Below are 18,047 nucleotides of genomic sequence, written 5' to 3'. Positions count from 1 at the left end.
TATTCAGGAAAAGGAAAATACGCAATACTTACTGCCTACTTCCAGCACCAGTATCCGACTACCGTTTTGATCACGCAGAGGTTGGAAAAACACCAGCCCTTCCTCGTACACGTGTTTCACCGTCCCCGGAAACAGATCATCGCAGATTTCGGGATGTTTTTGCCTAAACCGATAGTACCGTTGAATCTATTTTCGAAACAAACAAACAAAAACATTACTTTCAAAATTAGCCGAACGAATGAGCCGAATGAAACGCTTCGGTGGTTAATTTACAACTCATTACAGGAAGTGACTTGGCTAAGCGTATATAAGCGGCAGTGGCGGCGTGGCGCTCGATTAATGAGAGAGACGACGCTCGCGTCGCTCCAGGTTGACTCACCAGGGCAAAGGCGCTGTCCGGATAGTATTTGCACGGTCGTAGGAACTTGACGAGGAAGGCGTCATTTTCGATTGGCACGTAGAGTGACTTTTCCTCTAAAAGAAAGAATAAACAAGAAAAATAAGGAAATGAGATTCTGGGTTAGAATTACACGTAATGTTGTTTGCATTGTTAATTACTGTTGACCTGTCGCTGACTCCGCATGATATCTAGTTCCTTTTGTTTAACACTATTTGTGCGCTTGTAACATCTATCAATCAGCAGAAAAAGCACAGTTACAGCTTAATTGCCCGCTGAGTTATAAAGGTTAACGATAACGGCAATGGAATTAATTGTAATCGAAATCGACCTTGGTTACGAACATGAGCTTGCGGGAATATTATATAATAATGAGGTCTAACCGTTATTATCATCTATTCGATGCAATAATTTTCATTGCGTGAGATTAAATAGGTGAATTTTTATATCAAACTAATAACAACGCCAAATTTTCTCACGCAATAAACAGCAAAACCTACCGAAAGCGCAATCGCAAATTTATCAATCAGTTAGAAAAAATGAACAACTTCTATTACGACGCCGGTGCCGGGTATGCGTTACCTGGGCAAGTGTCGCTGTCACACTATGCTACCCTTGACCGAGCTCTAAAGACATGGTTTTTTCCACCGGCAGCAGGTTTTTTTTTCTTTCGTCGCGTCACACGGTTTCTGGGGAATTCTCGTGGTCAAGTTCAAAGTGACGACAGTGTTGACAATCAGAGGACGGAAGCTTCTCTCATATTTGCTCCATAAGCACTGAATGAATGTTGATTGTCATTCCTTCGCGTCAGTTAAAATGCAAATATGATTCTAGAATCATTTCACAGTTTAGAAAACCAGAACTCTTTGCTGGGCGAAAGCCATTGCGTAAACTTAAAATCGAACCACCCGATTCGCAAAACAGGTTTCACACTGTATGCCTTCGTTTGAGTTGAGAATAAGAATTAGCATTTTAATCGGGCAGAGAAAAAACTGAATAGAGTTTCAAATTTGCAATAAAAAGATACTAAGAGCATAGCCTTAGACCATGATTTTTATACAACTCTTAACTGTCTAGAGAAATTCATTTTTTGTCTCCTATAATGAATTTATTTTTAACCTACGCATTGACGTATTGGTTTTGACGATCCTTTCTATAATTTATATCAATTGTATTAATCTTTTTCGTCAATTGTGCTTGAATACATCATATTCATTTGCACTCAAATATGTCTATCTATAATTTCCGGAAGGTGCTTGTTTGTTGACTTGGTTCTTCAGATACTTGTCATCATTGTTACCAAATATAGTGTTGATATTTAAATAGTTCTTTATTACTTCCTGAATTAGAACGGTGTTGAATTTTGTTGTGAAATTCTTAACGAGAAATCAAAAAAGTTGAACCAACACCAATTTAGCTTTCTCATGCAAGTTAAGATGATTTTTAAACACAATTGAGAAGAACCTCAATTAATGTATAAGCAAAGCTTAAACAAGTATTGTAGATTAAACAAACTTAGTATAATTTAAATTCAAAACACAATCTTTTATGAAAAGCATGCAAACGCTTGGAAATGGCTTGGCGGGTAACTCCTAACACCAGAATTTATACAAAGATGTAAGACATATGAAATGACAATTTGCTTACTGATTGGACATATTAATTTTGCGTTGAGTGTGGAGTCCATTGCACAATGGTCTAGAAACCAAATTTAGAGGGAAATTTGGGTCTAGAGCTCTACAGCATTATTTTAGAGAAAACTTTCTTCTACAAAGTTGTTATATATAATAAAGCGCTTATTGAAAAAATATCTAAAATTAGGGTGACCTGCTTTGTGCTCTAACTTTTTTATTTCAATTTTCATCTTAAAAATGTCTTTGAACGACTTTTAGGGCTTTTTAAGAGGAACAATTTGCAATTCAATATCGTGAATATCTCAATTCTACTTTAAGTTATTAATGTTTTTCATAAAAAAAAATTCTTTTTTCATTTGTTTGTCATTTTTTTGGGGCAAACTTAAAAAGTATCTAAGTGTATATAAAGAAATTTAAAAAAATATGTTTGTTTCTTAATTTGAGTAAATTCAGTTTAAAAACATGCCAAAAATTTCAATAATTTTAAATAATTTGCATGTAAAAGCATACAGATCCATTTTTCGAATGCGAATTTACGAATTGTTTCTCTCGGTCGTTTTTTTACGCGGGGGATGCGTTCCAAATTTGTATGGGCCCGCGTAAAAAACGACTTTTTTGAGTTGCAAATATAACAAAGAAAACCGTCCTGAAACGTTTAAACCTCCAATCTAGAGATCAAAATGCAATATTTTAAATTTTGAGTATTTACACCGAAAATTGTGAAATTTTTTTGAATACTGATATATATATATATATATATATATATATATATATATATATATATATATATATATATATATATATATATATATATATATATATATATATATATATATATATATATATATATATATATATATATATATATATATATATATATATATATATATATAAATATTGTACGGGCGAAATGCTGGTTCTCCGGATGGTGATTAAAGTTGGAAGCAGGACCGATCGTGATATCACAGAGTCAAGAATTCGACACTATCTTGTTCCACTGAACAACGTGGTCACTCTCTGCTCTAATCTTTATTGATAGAGAATTAGATGTATGGTGTGGTGTCTATAACGTACTTTATTCGAGTGAGGATGAAATATTCTTTCGATCTAGCTTACAGTAAAGAGAGCGAATAAAATAATGAGTTTCTCTTTGTGTGGTGTGGAGTTGTGTAGAGTTACATTCGATGTTCCCTTTTAGGGTGATAGTCCTAATATAGCGTTAACATTCCGCCCACCATTGAAATTTAATTTAAATTTACAATTATAATAATGTTTGAATCAGTAGTATAGGAATAATTGTCGGTTTCTGCCTGAGTTGAGGTATGCGTTCTCGGTTTTCTTCGCCGGTTGTATCGGATTGCGGTACAGGTCCTCTCGGGGCCCACTGATCGAAATGTCCTTCTGCATCGATGTTCCTCGACCAACGGTTGTGGGTTGATAGGTTGGATCTCGTTACTAAGCCGGTTGGTCAATCCCCAAGGTATCTGTCAAAAACGCGGCGACTTTAGATGGAGAAACCATAGTCTGGAATAAATTGATGGAAACTAGCTACTTAACTTGTGAGAGGACCATAAGGCCCTTTGATAATGTGGCCGTCCCTTCCAGGAAAAACTTCTAGCACTCGACCGTATCTCCACTTCATGGGTGGCAAATTGTCTTCTCGCAGTAACACCATCGTTCCAATTCGGATATTATCTCGTTCATGGGTCCACCGCGTTCTTTGTTGAAGACCAGAGAGATATTCGGTGGACCAACGTTTCCACAGGCGACGCAGATATTCTTGAATGGTTTGCCACTGTGACAATCGATTAGCTGGTATTTCCTCATATGATGGTTCCGGGATGGCTGTTAGAGGGCGGTGTACCAAAAAGTGGCCAGGTGTCAAAACGTCCATATCATCGCGATGATTACTCATAGGCGTCAACGGTCTGGAGTTTAAACAAGCTTCCACTTGACTCAGAAGCGTCAGCATTTGCTCGGTTGTTACGAGTGCAGTCTTGAGGGTTCGGTAGAGATGGGTTTTGAGAGACTTTACAGCAGCCTCCCACAGTCCTCCGAAATGAGGTGATCTTGGTGGTATGAACTGGAACTGAATGCCCTGATTCGAGCACTGGTTGGCTACATGCTCTCGAGTTTGTTGTGAACGGAACAGTTGGGCAAATTCGTTCAAAATGCGATGAGTACCGACAAAGTTGGTGGCGTTGTCGCTGAAAATGGATTTTGGAATCCCACGCCTTGCCGTAAATCGTTTTAGTGATGCGAGAAACGAATCAGCCGAAAGATCGCTAACGAGCTCTAAATGTACGGCCTTCGTTGACATGCAGACGAATACTGCTACATAGCATTTTTGTGGGGCAGCCTTTCGATGAGGTGGCTTCAAATGGAAGGGGCCACAGAAATCCACACCTGCATTTAGGAATGGAAGTGTAGGAGACACACGAGCTGGCGGAAGATCTGCCATAAGTTGGTTCGATACGGTGGGTTTGCATCGAAAGCAAGTGATGCATTGATGCACTACATTTCGAGCAAGATTGCGAAGTCGAATTGGCCAAAATCTTTGACGCAGTGCTGACATTAAGAGCTGCGGCCCAGCATTGATGTGATAATGTCTCGCAATGAGAAGTGTTAAAGGATGCTTACTGTCTAAAATCATCGGTTGTTTCTGATCATACGAAACTAAGGCGTTGCGCAAGCGACCGCGCACACGTAGAATATCATTCACAAGGATTGGTGATAATGCCTTTATCTTGGACGTAGATTTAACTTGGCCATTTGTTTGAATTGACCGTATTTCACCCGGAAAAGATTCCTGCTGCGATAATTGAACAAGGTTCCGTAAAGATGCTTCAAGTTCGCTTGTGGATAAGGGTCCAGTTATTCTTATGTTTCTGTTCCCTTTTTTCGAATTGTAAGAGAATCTTCGTATGTAGGCAACCATGCGTATGAGTTCAGTAAAGGACGATTTAATACCGAAAATACTACTGGTGTCAACAACAGGTAACGAAGTAACGACCTTTTCCTCCAAGTGGTCTGCTTCGTAGAGATCGTCGGTAGTTCTGAGTAGAGTAGGCCAAAACCTGCAGGATTGGCTTAACCAAGCAGGCCCATGCCACCAGGGATTGTATTCGACGAGTTGAGAGGCTGGCATTCCGCGTGAAATCGCATCTGCTGGGTTTTCGGTTCCCGCTACGTGTCCCCATGTGCCAGCTGCCGTGATATGCTGGATTTCTGCAACCTGGTTTGCTACAAATTTCTTCCATCGACTTGGTGTTGCCGCCAGCCAATGGACGACAATCATTGAATCTGTCCAAAAATACGATCGACCGGACACTTGTAATGCTTCTTGTACCCTTTCGTATAGCTGCTGATAATTCCAGTCTTGGTAAAGAGATTTGTCGTTTCTTCCCAGAGTTTAAGGGAGCTGCCTTTGATTTATCGGTCAGGAGGTGAACGGTAATCGTTCCGGTGGCAGTTACTGTACGTAAGAAGAGACACGCACCGTATGCGCGTTCCGATGCTTCACAGAACCCATGTAGTTCTAAGTTTGTTTCACTGATACAAGGAGCTGCCCATCGTGGTACGGAAAAGGTACGTAGAATCTCTAGGTACTCGCAGAACTCTTTCCAGGACCTTTGTAAGGGTTCATCCAATGGAACATCCCACACAAGTTTCAAAGCCCATAATCGTTGCATAAAAAGTTTCGATATCAACACAGTTGGGCCCAACAACCCTAACGAGTCGAACAATCTGGCAGCATCCGACAGTACTGAGCGCTTTGTGATTGCGCTCCTTTCCGGCCACTCTGGTACCTTAAAACGAAAGACATCTTCGAACGGTTGCCACAAAAGACCAATGGTTTTTACTGGAGATGACGAAGAATCAATTTCTAATACGTCGCGGTTTTCTCGGAGCTCAGCAGGAATATTTTTAATTATGTTTGGGATATTGGAAGCCCATTTGTGCAAGTTGAATCCTGCCGATTGCAGAAGTGAAATAAGTTGACTGCAAAGCTCCGTTCCTTCTTCCTCTGTATCGGTACCGCCAAGTAGATCGTCTATTCGTCTAAATTCTATCGTCTAAATTCTTCAACAAAGCTTTAGCAGCCCTTGAGTGGGTCGATTTCCCTTCTGTTGCTAACTGTTGCAGACAACGCGTTGCCAGAAATGGCGCTGACGCGGTGCCGTATGTAACGGTTAAAAGTTCGTAACACTGAATGGGGTCGGTAGGAGAATCACGCCAGAGGATACGTTGCAGGTGACGGTCTGAAGGATGTACTAACACCTGCCGGTACATTTTTTCTAAATCGGCTACGACGGCATACCGATGACGACGAAAGCGAAGAATGATGCTGTATAGATCGTCTTGGTCGTTGTGACCAACCATTAGAGCATCATTTAGTGATAATCCTGTGTCAGTAGCGCAAGATGCGTCGAAAACCACTCGAAGTTTCGTGGTTGCACTGTCTGGCCTTTCAATACAGTGGTGGGGCATGTAGTATGGATTGGTTTGGAGAAGACTATCCTTGGTTGGATCTACAGGCGACATATGTCCAAGCAGTTCATACTCCCTGATAAATGATGCCTCTTTCAGCAATGGTTTTGCTTGCAAACGACGTTCCAAAGACAAGTATCGGCGAAGTGCTATTGCATACGAGTCACCGAGCTGAGCGAGAATTGTTTCCTTTTTCGGGAGTGAAACAACAAAACGTCCAGAGGAATCACGAAAGGTTGTGTTAGAGAAATGCGCTTCACATAAACGTTCCTCTATCGAAAGAGCATTTTCAGAATGGCAAGATTCGAGCTCCCAAAAGCGAGTAAGTTGGTGTTCGAGTTCGGCGTTGCTGCAAACCATTGTCAACGCGGTTTGCTGATCCGGAGTGGTGTCACATTTTCCCGACACAATCCAGCCAAAAACGGTCTCTTTCAGAATCGGCATACTCACTCCTAGTGTCACAAAACCGCCTAACAATAAATGGTAATACACCTCAGCTCCAATGATTGCATCAATTCGATGTGGCTCATAAAAGTGCGGATCGGCTAAGCACAGAGATGATGGTATTTTCCAGGTCGAGACTGGAACACGGTTCGATGGGATGATTGGTTTAAATTCAGGAAGGATGTGGAATCGTAAATCAGTACAGTAATCAGAGCAGCGAGATAACACCTTAACCATTGCAGACTGTTTGGATTTGGCAGGAGTTGAACTAACACCTTGAAACGAAAGTGGATCGTCCTGTCTACGAAGCATCAATTTTTGAGCGAGTTGTTCACTTATCAACTTTCGTTCTGAACAGCAATCTAAGAGAATTCGAGCCAAAAGAGTGTTTCCCTTGTAGTCTGCCAATTTGTTGGGATTCAATTTTTGAAAGGAATCGCATTTAAAGGGAGAATGGGACGGTTTTTGGCAGAAAGGGCACGGCTTGTTTGTTACTGCAGTTGTTGTGAGAGTTGATTCAATCCTCGGTCTCGACGGAGGTTTCACCGTTTCATGACGATGATCGCGATTGCGCTGTTTCGATTCGGAAAGTGGTTGAAGGGTAGCGAGATGTTCACGTAAAAATTTTAACAACTCTTCATACCTCGGCACCTCATGGCTCTTGTGTGTGCGTTCCCAATGTCGCTGAGTGTCTGAGTCAAGTCGTCTGTATAACAAATGAGCGAGAAGATGAGACCATTCTTCAGGTTGCAAACCAAGCTTTTTTAACTGAAGTAAATGGCGTTCAAAAGAGTCGATGAGGTGAACTAAGGCGTCGAAAGACTCTTTTCTCATCGGTTCCGCTTCCAGAAAACCGTCAATCAATGTGCGGGCGATTATCTTTTTGTTTTCAAACCGCTCCTGCAGCATCGACCAAGCCACTTCGTAATTCGCGGCGGTTACCTCTATCGATTTTACTAACGTCCTGGCATCTTTAGTAAGCACGGTTAACAGATAATTAAACTTGTCGAAAGCGGTTAGCGACGGTTCCTTATCGATCATGCTCTGGAAAGCATCACGAAAACTAAGCCAATCCTTTACACTGCCATCAAAAGAAGGGATTTTGAAAACTGGAAGGTGGATTCGAGATGCTAACGGTTGGCAGGGCAAGGATACGGGAGAGGGAGCAGCTACAGCAGTCGGTTTGGCTAGGTGAGAAAGCAGAAAGTCTTTTAAGTCGAAATATCTATTCTCAAAACTCAAACGGTTGGATTTATTCGCAGCATCGACGTCCAGTTTCACCTGTTTCTCTTTTGGGTCGGATGCATCGCTCTTTAAATTCAAGTCCTGCTCTTGACGCGATTCTATTTTAGCTCGATTCGTCCGAAATTCGCTAAATAAAGTTTCCAACCGATCCAGACGCGAACTGATTTTCGGTTGATCTCGGTTTTTGTCGAAGCCGCTAACAAATTGTTCGAGGTTAGATAGCGAATCATCAAGCCCTCGCTCGATTTTGATCATTTCTCGTAAAGATGTCATTACAATATTTTTATACTACCCTACAATTCGCAAATTGATAATTTGATAGCGAAAAACACCTTACATCTAAGTGAAACTAGCGTGCACCTTCTATTGAGCTATTGTACTCACGCTACCAGCCTATTGTTCTCAACCCAAGCCACGCCGATGTGTGTCCCAGCGAATTGGAGGATGAATAATCGAAAACTTCACAAATAACTCCACTCTGCGGACCTGATATCGTGGTTGTAGATTGAGCACGTTGGTAGAATGTCGAGCGTCGAAACTGACAGATTGTCGAAATATCACCGGGTCGCATGTGCTCATACGACGGTACCCTTGTTGGCGCTAATTTACCACCATCCGGTTCGAAGGACCATTAATGTACGGGCGAAATGCTGGTTCTCCGGATGGTGATTAAAGTTGGAAGCAGGACCGATCGTGATATCACAGAGTCAAGAATTCGACACTATCTTGTTCCACTGAACAACGTGGTCACTCTCTGCTCTAATCTTTATTGATCGCGATAGAGAATTAGATGTATGGTGTGGTGTCTATAACGTACTTTATTCGAGTGAGGATGAAATATTCTTTCGATCTAGCTTACAGTAAAGAGAGCGAATAAAATAATGAGTTTCTCTTTGTGTGGTGTGGAGTTGTGTAGAGTTAGATGTTCCCTTTTAGGGTGATAGTCCTAATATAGCGTTAACATATATATATATATATATATATATATATATATATATATATATATATATATATATATATATATATATATATATATATATATATATATATATATATATATATATATATATATATATATATATATATCACTCGTGGCCTAAAACAGAAAACGTGATTGAAATGAGGTCGATATCTTATACCGTTTTTGAGTAATAGAGGTATTTTTTCTTAAAACTAGAATCAATTACCTTCAATTCGATACAAAAATATTGGAAACCGATCAACTGGTTCAAAAGTTATGAATTTTTGAAAATAAAATTACATTGAATAAAACCGATTTTTTTGGTCACCCTATTTCGGAGTTGATCACGCAAAGTTTTCAATTATGCCTAAAATTGCAGGAATGGATCTAGGTTGAAAATAATCAAACCCGCACTCATAACTTTTGAACCAGTTGATCTTTTTGGATCAAATTAAAGGTAATTACTCCTAGTTTTAAGAAAAAATACCATAAAATAAATCTGTGCGCTTTTATATGCATAACATATAAAATTATTAAAAAAATTTTCATGTTTTTAAATTGAATTTACAAAGTTTTAAAAAATAACATATTTTTAGAAATTTCAAAGTCAAATGTTCCCTTCAAATTGAGACCAAGATATATTTTTTATGTTTGCCCCAAAAAGAATGACAAACAAATGAAAAATGCATATTTTTCGATGGAAAACTTTGAGTAGAATTGATATCAGCATTGCGAATATTGTTTCTCTTGGAAAGCCTGGGGAGGCTGGTCGTTCAAAGGCGGTTCGAGCGCAAAACGTGTTTTTTAACATAAATCGCTTGTTTTGAAAATAGAGAAAAACTTTTTGTTATACAAAGTTACTTGAAATTAACGAAGCTATAACTTTGTAGAACAGTTTTTTCTGCTATCTGCAAAAATAAAAAAGTTAGATGATTGATTTTATCGAAAATTTGGTCACCCTAAATTTAGATAAATTTTCAAGAGCGTTTTATCATATGTAACAACTTAGTAGAGGAAAGTTTTTCTCTAAAGTATTGCTATAGAGCTCTAGATCCAAATTTCCTCCTAAATTTGGTTTCTGGGCCATTTTGCAGTGGTCTAAACTCGAAAAATCGTGATCGTTTAAGATTCGATTGTGAAAAATTGTTTTTATGTACTTAATGTCTTCGGCAAAACTGTTTCATAGAACAAGGCCTTACTTCTAGCGTTTTCGGTTTTTCGATCAATCTACCTAACAGTTAGATAAAACAAATATTTTTTCTAATTTTCAATATACCAGACTGCTTCCTTCAGTTGAGGAAAATTTTAAAAGAAAAAAAGTTGTTAAATACTGCGATGTCCTATCTGTACCTTGGACTCGACAAAATAGAGTTTTTTGTGGAACACCCCTCCTTAAAATCAGTTTTTTGTCTATAACCTTTTCTGTAATGGTCAAAATCTTCCTAAAACAATAAATGCAAAATTTGTTAGGATAAGGCTTTAATGTGATTCTACATATTTGTTCTTTGGCCAACTTCTCACCTGGTAACTGAGAAGCTAATGAACACCCAAAGAGAAAACAAGTGTTTATCGCACGCAATGACTGTGAGTGGAAATGAACTCTGCGACTAAAATGCTCTACGACTAAATAAGGGCAGTCACTCACTCTGTGAAGCATCTAAACGGCGATGCAGTAGAGCGCGAGGACGGTATGGCAATTGATCTTGGTGCACGAGCAGAAGACATCAGAATTCCAGCCCTCGATCTTCTGGAGGTGGAGGAGGAGATTGGTCGGCTGAAAAACAATAAAGCTGCTGGAGTGGACCAACTTCCCAGCGAGCTATTGAAATACGGTGGAGAAACACTAGCTAGAGCCGTGCACTGGGTCATTGTCAAGGTTTGGGAGGAAGAACGAGTACCGGAGGAGTGGATGGAGGGTATTGTGTGTCCCATCTACAAAAAGGGCGACAAACTGGAGTGCTGCAATTACCGGGCAATCACTCTGTTGAACGCCGCCTACAAGGTACTCTCCCAAATACTTTGCCGTCGACTATCACCATTTGCGAAGCACTACCAGGCGGGATTTATGGGTGCCCGTGCCACCACGGATCAGATATTCGCGGTTCGGCAGGTTATGCAGAAATGCCGCGAATATAACGTGCCCACACATCATTTGCTCATCGATTTTAAATCGGCGTACGACACAATCGATCGGGACAAGCTATGGCAAATTATGCACGACTACGGATTTCCGGACAAACTGACGCGGTTGGTCAAAGCGACGATGGATCGAGTGATGGTCTCTCGTGCCTAATGTTTAACATTGCCCTGGAAGGTGTCATTAGAAGAGCGGGGATTAACACGAGTGGCACGATATTCCAAAAGTCGGTTCAACTGTTTGGTTTCGCCGACGATATTGACATTGTGGCTCGGACCTTTGTGAAGATGGCGGCTACGTACATCGGACTAAAGGCTGAAGCCAAACGGATTGGACTGGTCATCAATGCATCGAAGACGAAGTACATGAAAGGAAGGGGTTCACGAGAGGACAGTGCTAACCTCCCACCTCGAGTTCAAATTGGTGGTGATGAAATCGAGGTGGTTGATGAGTTCGTGTATCTGGGCTCACTGGTAACTGCCGACAACGATACCAGCAGAGAAATTCAACGGCGCATTATGGCAGGAAATCGTGCATACTTTGGTCTCCGGAGGACGCTCCGATCGAGTAGAATTCGTCGCCGCACCAAGTTAATCATCTACAAGACGCTGATCAGACCGGTAGTCCTCTACGGGCATGAGACATGGACTATGCTTGTGGAGGACCAACGCGCCCTTGCGGTCTTCGAGCGGAAGGTGTTGCGTACCATCTTCGGTGGACTGCAGATGGAAAACGGAGTGTGGAGAAGGCGAATGAACCACGAACTGCAGGAGCTGCTTGGGGAGCCATCTATCGTTCACACCGCTAAGTTAGGCAGGTTGCGGTGGGCTGGCCATGTTGTTAGGATGTCAGACGACAGCCTGGTAAAGATGGTCCTTGAAACCAATCCGTCAGGGACGAGACGGAGGGGTGCACAGCGGGCAAGGTGGATCGATCAGGTGGAAGACGACCTGCGGACCCTACGTAGACTGCAGAGCTGGCGAACTGCAGCCATGGACCGAGTAGAATGGAGACGACTCTTACGTACAGCAAAGGCCACACCACGGCTTGGGACTGTTTGGTAAGGTACTCACTCTGTGCAAGAGGAAGTCTAGTTCTCCCAAGTATTTGACAGGAAGCGGAGAATATATGAGCAAATATCAAGAGAATGGAAGAAGCTTGGAACTCGAAATAAAATCTTTATTTTGTGGATCACATGTTTGGCGCGACCTTGTTCTTAAGAAGTTTTGTCAACCTATACAACACGTTACCCGCACAAATTTACCTAACGAAGTTTCATTGTTACCGCCCATTTCAAGTTACACACCAGAATCACTTCAAAGTTATAATAACATCAGTAGAAGTTTATAATTTCCGTAGAACGATTTTGCGGCTTATTAATGCGCTCTAAATAATACCAAGATTACAATAGCTACAGCCGCAGGCAAACAACTCAGATAAATTCAAGATGGCTGGTATACAATGTTTTAAATATCAGAGAATGCAAAAAGAATCAATAGTAAGAGGCACACTGCGTTTTTTGGCATATTTTGGCAAGGTTTTTGTCTGTAATACTTCTAAAGGAGATTACCGATTATAATTCCACTAAGGGACCGTTCCTAAACCACGTGGTCATGTTTTGCTCATGTTTTGGATGCAGGGACTTTTCCTGGATGTGAAACAAGAAAAAGGAAAGAGATTGAAATCTCCCCCATCAGCTCCCGCTACGTTCCCCAGTACCCTCTCCTGCACCTAACGAAAAACCGAAGGAAGCTTATCCAGATTCCTCGAAAGGTCCTTAGGTTTTTTTTCTTTCGGTTCAAAAATAATTTAATGAATATTATTAAAACTAACAAAGACCTGGCAAAACAGTTTCGGGGCGTAACTGGAACCACAACCCTTACTATCACGCAGAGAACCCTGAGTAACACGATCCGGAGTATTCCGACTCAGGATTCTTATTCAAGAATCCTAAGGCCATATACAGGATGCTTTTTTCAGGAATCCTTTTCAAGGACGCTCACGAATCCAATGTGAGGAATCCTAGAGAATCTATGCGAATCATATGTGTTCGTCCGGGAAAGGTGAGCCCGAACGAACTGCGATTTGTCGTGAGTAGCTTGAAGCGGGTAAACGCGATTGCTAACTACGAGCTCTTCACGAGAGAGTATCACGTGTAAATCCCTGCCAAGGATGTAAAAATCAAAGGTGTGATCACCGACGGGAATCTCACTGTTGATGACATTTTGCGTCATGAGGTGGGTTGTTTCAGGAACCCCTTGATCAAAGTGTGGAAATACTGGATTGCAAGCAGTTGCATCCATCAAAGAAGAGAAGAAAAAAAAATCTGCTTTTGGATTCCTTCCGGATAACATTTGTCGGATCCACACTACCGAGCTACATCGTTTTGGACAGAGTTCGTCTACTTGTACACCTGCTTGTGTCGCGGATAATGCACTGTCAAAACTGCAACAAGGCATCCCCGGCTGTAAATGTGGGGGTGGAGTAAGCTTAGCCACCTTCGACAGGAAACATCTTTTCCTTTTTGCCAACCGATGAGTGTACATCTGACGATCCCGTCGAAGGGATATAAAGATAGCCCTAAGCAGAACGATCAATGGACCATCACAAAAACCTGAAGGTTCCAGAATCGAACCAGGTATACCTACCTCCTGCCGAGACACTTAAAATTCTTTGCATACCCATTGCCCGACCAGAAAATTCATAAGAAAAGAAGGGTTCAAAATCCTCTGATATCGTGGGCCTTAAAACCCTCGACATCCCAGATCCCAGTGAAAACATTTTTGTAGCAACCTCATCATTAACCTCGATGACTAATACGTCGAATGTGTTTAAAAATTAGATCACTAGTATTACAGTATTACGTTCAATAAATACATATAATTGTGACACTTTAGTACTCTGCGAGACTTTCTCAATTCAAAAGATCTTTTTACGATTTTAACGAATTGCGAAGGCCATTGGAAGATATCTTGCACAGATCCCTACTTTTTTTCAAATAAGTTTAAAAACGTGAGTTGTGATAAAATGTTTTATACTGATGGATCTAATACAGATAAGTGTTTTTAATGAAAATTTTACCGCCTCCTACAAACTCGGTCCTCCTGCTTCCAGGCAAGGTTGCATATTCAATTTTTGGGTACTTTTTCACCGCGTGCCGGTAGCTCGCTCCATAAGTACAATTTTGAGAAACAATGTATGACAAACTTGTAGTCCCTAAGTAGTACTACAAGTTTGTCGAATGCTCTAACTCTCAAACCTGAAGTGTGAGTGCGCATATTCAGTGCAAATATTATAATATTCACCGCGAATATTGGTTGAATATTCCACTGAATGTGGGCTCTCAAATTTTGGGCATAAGAGATAGAGCACTGCTTTCTTCCACAAACTTGTAGCATTACTTAAAGACCGCAAGTTTGTCATACATCATGTTTCAAAATTATACTCGTGGAACGAATTATCGGCACGCGACCAATTGAATGGAATTGACACCCCAAAATTGAATATGCAACCTTTGCTTCTAGGTACGTCGCAGAATTCGCTGCTATTCAGAACTCTCTTAGGATCATCTAAACCCTGCACATAGACCACTACTTCATCTTCACTGACAGTCTCAGTGCCATTAAGGCTCTGCGATCGAGCACTTCCCGTATTTCCAGGGGAAAGTACAGCGGTTTTTATGTGCTTTAACATATAATAATTATCAGGGAACCTTAGCATGGGTATCATCTTACAGTTCCATTCCGGGCAATCAAAAGGCTATCTCTTTAGTTAAAGTGGGTGCAATTGATGGCGGTATTTATGATATACCAATTGCTTATAATGAATTTTATAGTATTTTGCGTCAGAGAACATTCAATAGTTGACAATCATCATGGAATTCAGATTAACTGGGACGGTGGCTTCATTCGATTTTGCCTAAGATATCGACAAAAGCATGGTTCAACAGATTGGATGTAGGTCGGGATGTTATTCGCATACACGCATTTCTTTCATACTCTGATTGAGTAGCTGATTTACGAATATATCATCACAAAGAAATTTTTGAATATACATCAATCGAAAAAAAAAATCAGCATACATTATATATTCATCCATTCATAAATTCTGTCACAAAGTAATGTCATTTGAAAATTTTCTTTCTCATTCAGTTTTATTGAAGACAGTTACATAATAGGTAGTCTGGGCTCGGCTTGCACTAGAATATGAGCAAGCGAATAATCATTTCCGGAGGTGTGACATGTCACGTTCGATTCGAATTGTCGTCTAAAGCACTTCACTGTTTTTCTAACCGGTTTGTCAGTCTAAAACAATCTTTTGCGAGGAATTTTTTTCCGCAAGTTCGCCATTAGAAAACAAACACCGTTTATTGTCTCGAAACATTTGGACAAAATCTAGCACTCGCGCGAAAAAAAAATACCTGATTAAATCCTGATTAGCCTGTCGAATGATATTGAATTTCATTAAACGTGTTTCTCGTTTCTCGCAATTAGCCTTGAAATCTCTGTCTTGCCTGCCTGGCGCTCTGTAAAAAGCTCTCCGGTTGATAGGTGCACGTTTCGTTCCTCACCAGAATTTAAATCACCCGCGTTGCTCGCTGGCTGGCTGGCACATTTCTCAGGCGGATGGCCTTGCATTACCGCGCACTTGCCGCAACAATAAAACCTTTACTTGCATTGCAACAACACAGTCTCGCGTAGTCTTTTTTGTTTATTTTTCTTCTATCGATCGTTTATACATTGTATACACTGCTACCAATCGGATATGCTGGGCAATCATAATTGCTAGCTATACTGACCTTGCAATCGAGCCCTTAGAACTCTGAACGCTTCGTCCACGACTTCGGGCGTCTCGCGCAACTCACGTGCGGCTTTTTCCTTGGACTTGGCATCGGTATACTCATCGCCCTCCAGACGGATACAGGCGTCCTTGCCAAGGTGGATGTAGGGAGCATTGTTTTCGTCAAATTTTATGCTGCCCATTTTTTTTTTCTTTATTTCTTCAACACGCACACACCAAAACGTTATTCACAGCACGTTCGAAGCAAACAAACCACACTTCGAGGGCGCTTGGATTTGCGCTTTATTTGCGTTACAAATAAACACTGATCGAAATTGGGCGTAAAGTGGTAAAATTTCTTCGCTGCTCACACACTCACTCCGCGTCGCTTCAGTTGCGAAAAGCTGAAAAAAATAGCCGGTCCGTCGTGGGTATTTTTTTTTTTTTTGGTTTTCTCAGGGGCACCACGATTGTTCTCTTAGTTTAGCTGGTTCACTCTACTCTAGCAAGAAGCCGTGCCCGTTCGCGATGGAGAACTAACGCGGAATGATTCGTCGTCGATGAGCTGACGGCCGATTGGATTCGAGATTTTCGTAACAGTAACGCGTGAGAGCTGTGGTGGCTGTTGTATGTGCTTGCCTAGTCAATTGTTCGAAAATTGCTTTAGCAAGCTAGCTCAGCTGTTCTGTGTTGCCGTGCCGCGAGGGATTGCACCTTGCATGCACACTCTATTGTCAGCACCGCAGCAACTAAAAGGGGTTTCTTGGCGCGGCGATTGTTAGCTGCGTGAGCAAGCGGAGAGATGGGAGGCCGATTGGATCTGGAACTATTAAAATTGGTGAGTTGTTTAAATCGGTTCTACGACTAACTGAGCTCTGCCGGAGGGCTAGAACGAAATGAGCGGTTCATCGCTGTTCGGAAGTCTCGTGCGATGTAGGATTTGAACACCAATACTATGTAGCGATCTGCGTCACGGTGAAGGCGACTGTGCTAATTTTGACCTAGCACTTGTTGACAGCAAGTTTGTCTGTTGATCTGTACTTAGAAAGTGATAGACACGGTATTTTTCGCTGAATTTGGAATGAGATGCACGTCATTTTTGCTATGATCGGACTAATAGGGGAAAATATCAAACAAATCTTAACTAGCATACCGCGGTAAGGGGGCGGGAAAATCTCAGCGTTCTGCGAATTGGGTGTGTGTGATGCATGCATTGCTGGTGATTGTGCGTTATGAATAAATCATCTCACGGTGGCGGCTAACAATGGAAGTTACACATAAGTGGGTTATGCGCAGTAGCGCCCACTCAAAGTTACATTAGGCAGGTATTTTAATTTGAATACTTGGGTTTAGATAATATTTTTTTTTACACAAGTTTGCTTTCAGAATTAGACTTTCCATAACTCACAGAACAGTTATAAATAAGTTTTTGAGTCACAACCATATCATTAAACGAAATAAAATGTGTGTTTTTTTTTTAACTATTTTCAAGACAGAAACGTTCGAGATTATTATTACTAGTGATGCTTAACCTCTTAACACTTGATGAAACCATGATTTCTTAAAAGGATCGAAAAAAGTGGAACGGGTTTTGGTAATTTGCCGCTAAAACGTGGCAGCTTCTAAAATAGATTTTTACGCTAGATTAGCAGTTTTATTCAATAGTCAATTTAGTTAAACGAAATATTCCATCTGTTCATTAAAAAAACAACACGATTTCATCATGAAAAAAGTCAATCGTTGTAAGAAAAAAGTAGGTATCAGTTATGAACGTAGAAAAAGCGTATTGTCGGTATCCTCATAGATAATAAAATGTGAATTTTTATTGCTTTCCATGTTGGATGAGAAACTGGATCGGGTGCAATTCCGCTCTTTCCATTTTCTGCTAAAAAGAAAACTATAGCGCCTTTGGTTATACTATCTAGCTCGTTGCGTTTCAGTAAAACAGTAACAACCCAA

The 18,047-nt window shown here is 40.8% G+C and overlaps 1 protein-coding gene across 1 annotated transcript in view; it reads right to left on the bottom strand.

The window, feature by feature from the left end:
- The window catches only part of LOC129726770 (alpha-tocopherol transfer protein-like), an 80,734-nt gene extending 63,780 nt beyond the window's left edge, over window positions 1-16,954 (bottom strand). The window contains exons 1-3 of the mRNA XM_055683845.1: window positions 16,108-16,954; window positions 380-474; window positions 33-186 (exon numbers count right to left, since the gene is read on the bottom strand). Of these exons, the coding sequence (XP_055539820.1) occupies window positions 33-186; window positions 380-474; window positions 16,108-16,291 (433 nt within the window). The 5' untranslated portion in view covers window positions 16,292-16,954. The remainder of the gene's footprint in view (window positions 1-32; window positions 187-379; window positions 475-16,107) is intronic.
- Window positions 16,955-18,047: the final 1,093 nt, after the last annotated feature.

The sequence above is a fragment of the Wyeomyia smithii genome, chromosome 3 (genome assembly GCF_029784165.1).
Source record: "Wyeomyia smithii strain HCP4-BCI-WySm-NY-G18 chromosome 3, ASM2978416v1, whole genome shotgun sequence".
NCBI classification, from domain to species: domain Eukaryota; kingdom Metazoa; phylum Arthropoda; class Insecta; order Diptera; family Culicidae; genus Wyeomyia; species Wyeomyia smithii.
This window is presented reverse-complemented; position numbering and strand designations above follow the sequence as displayed.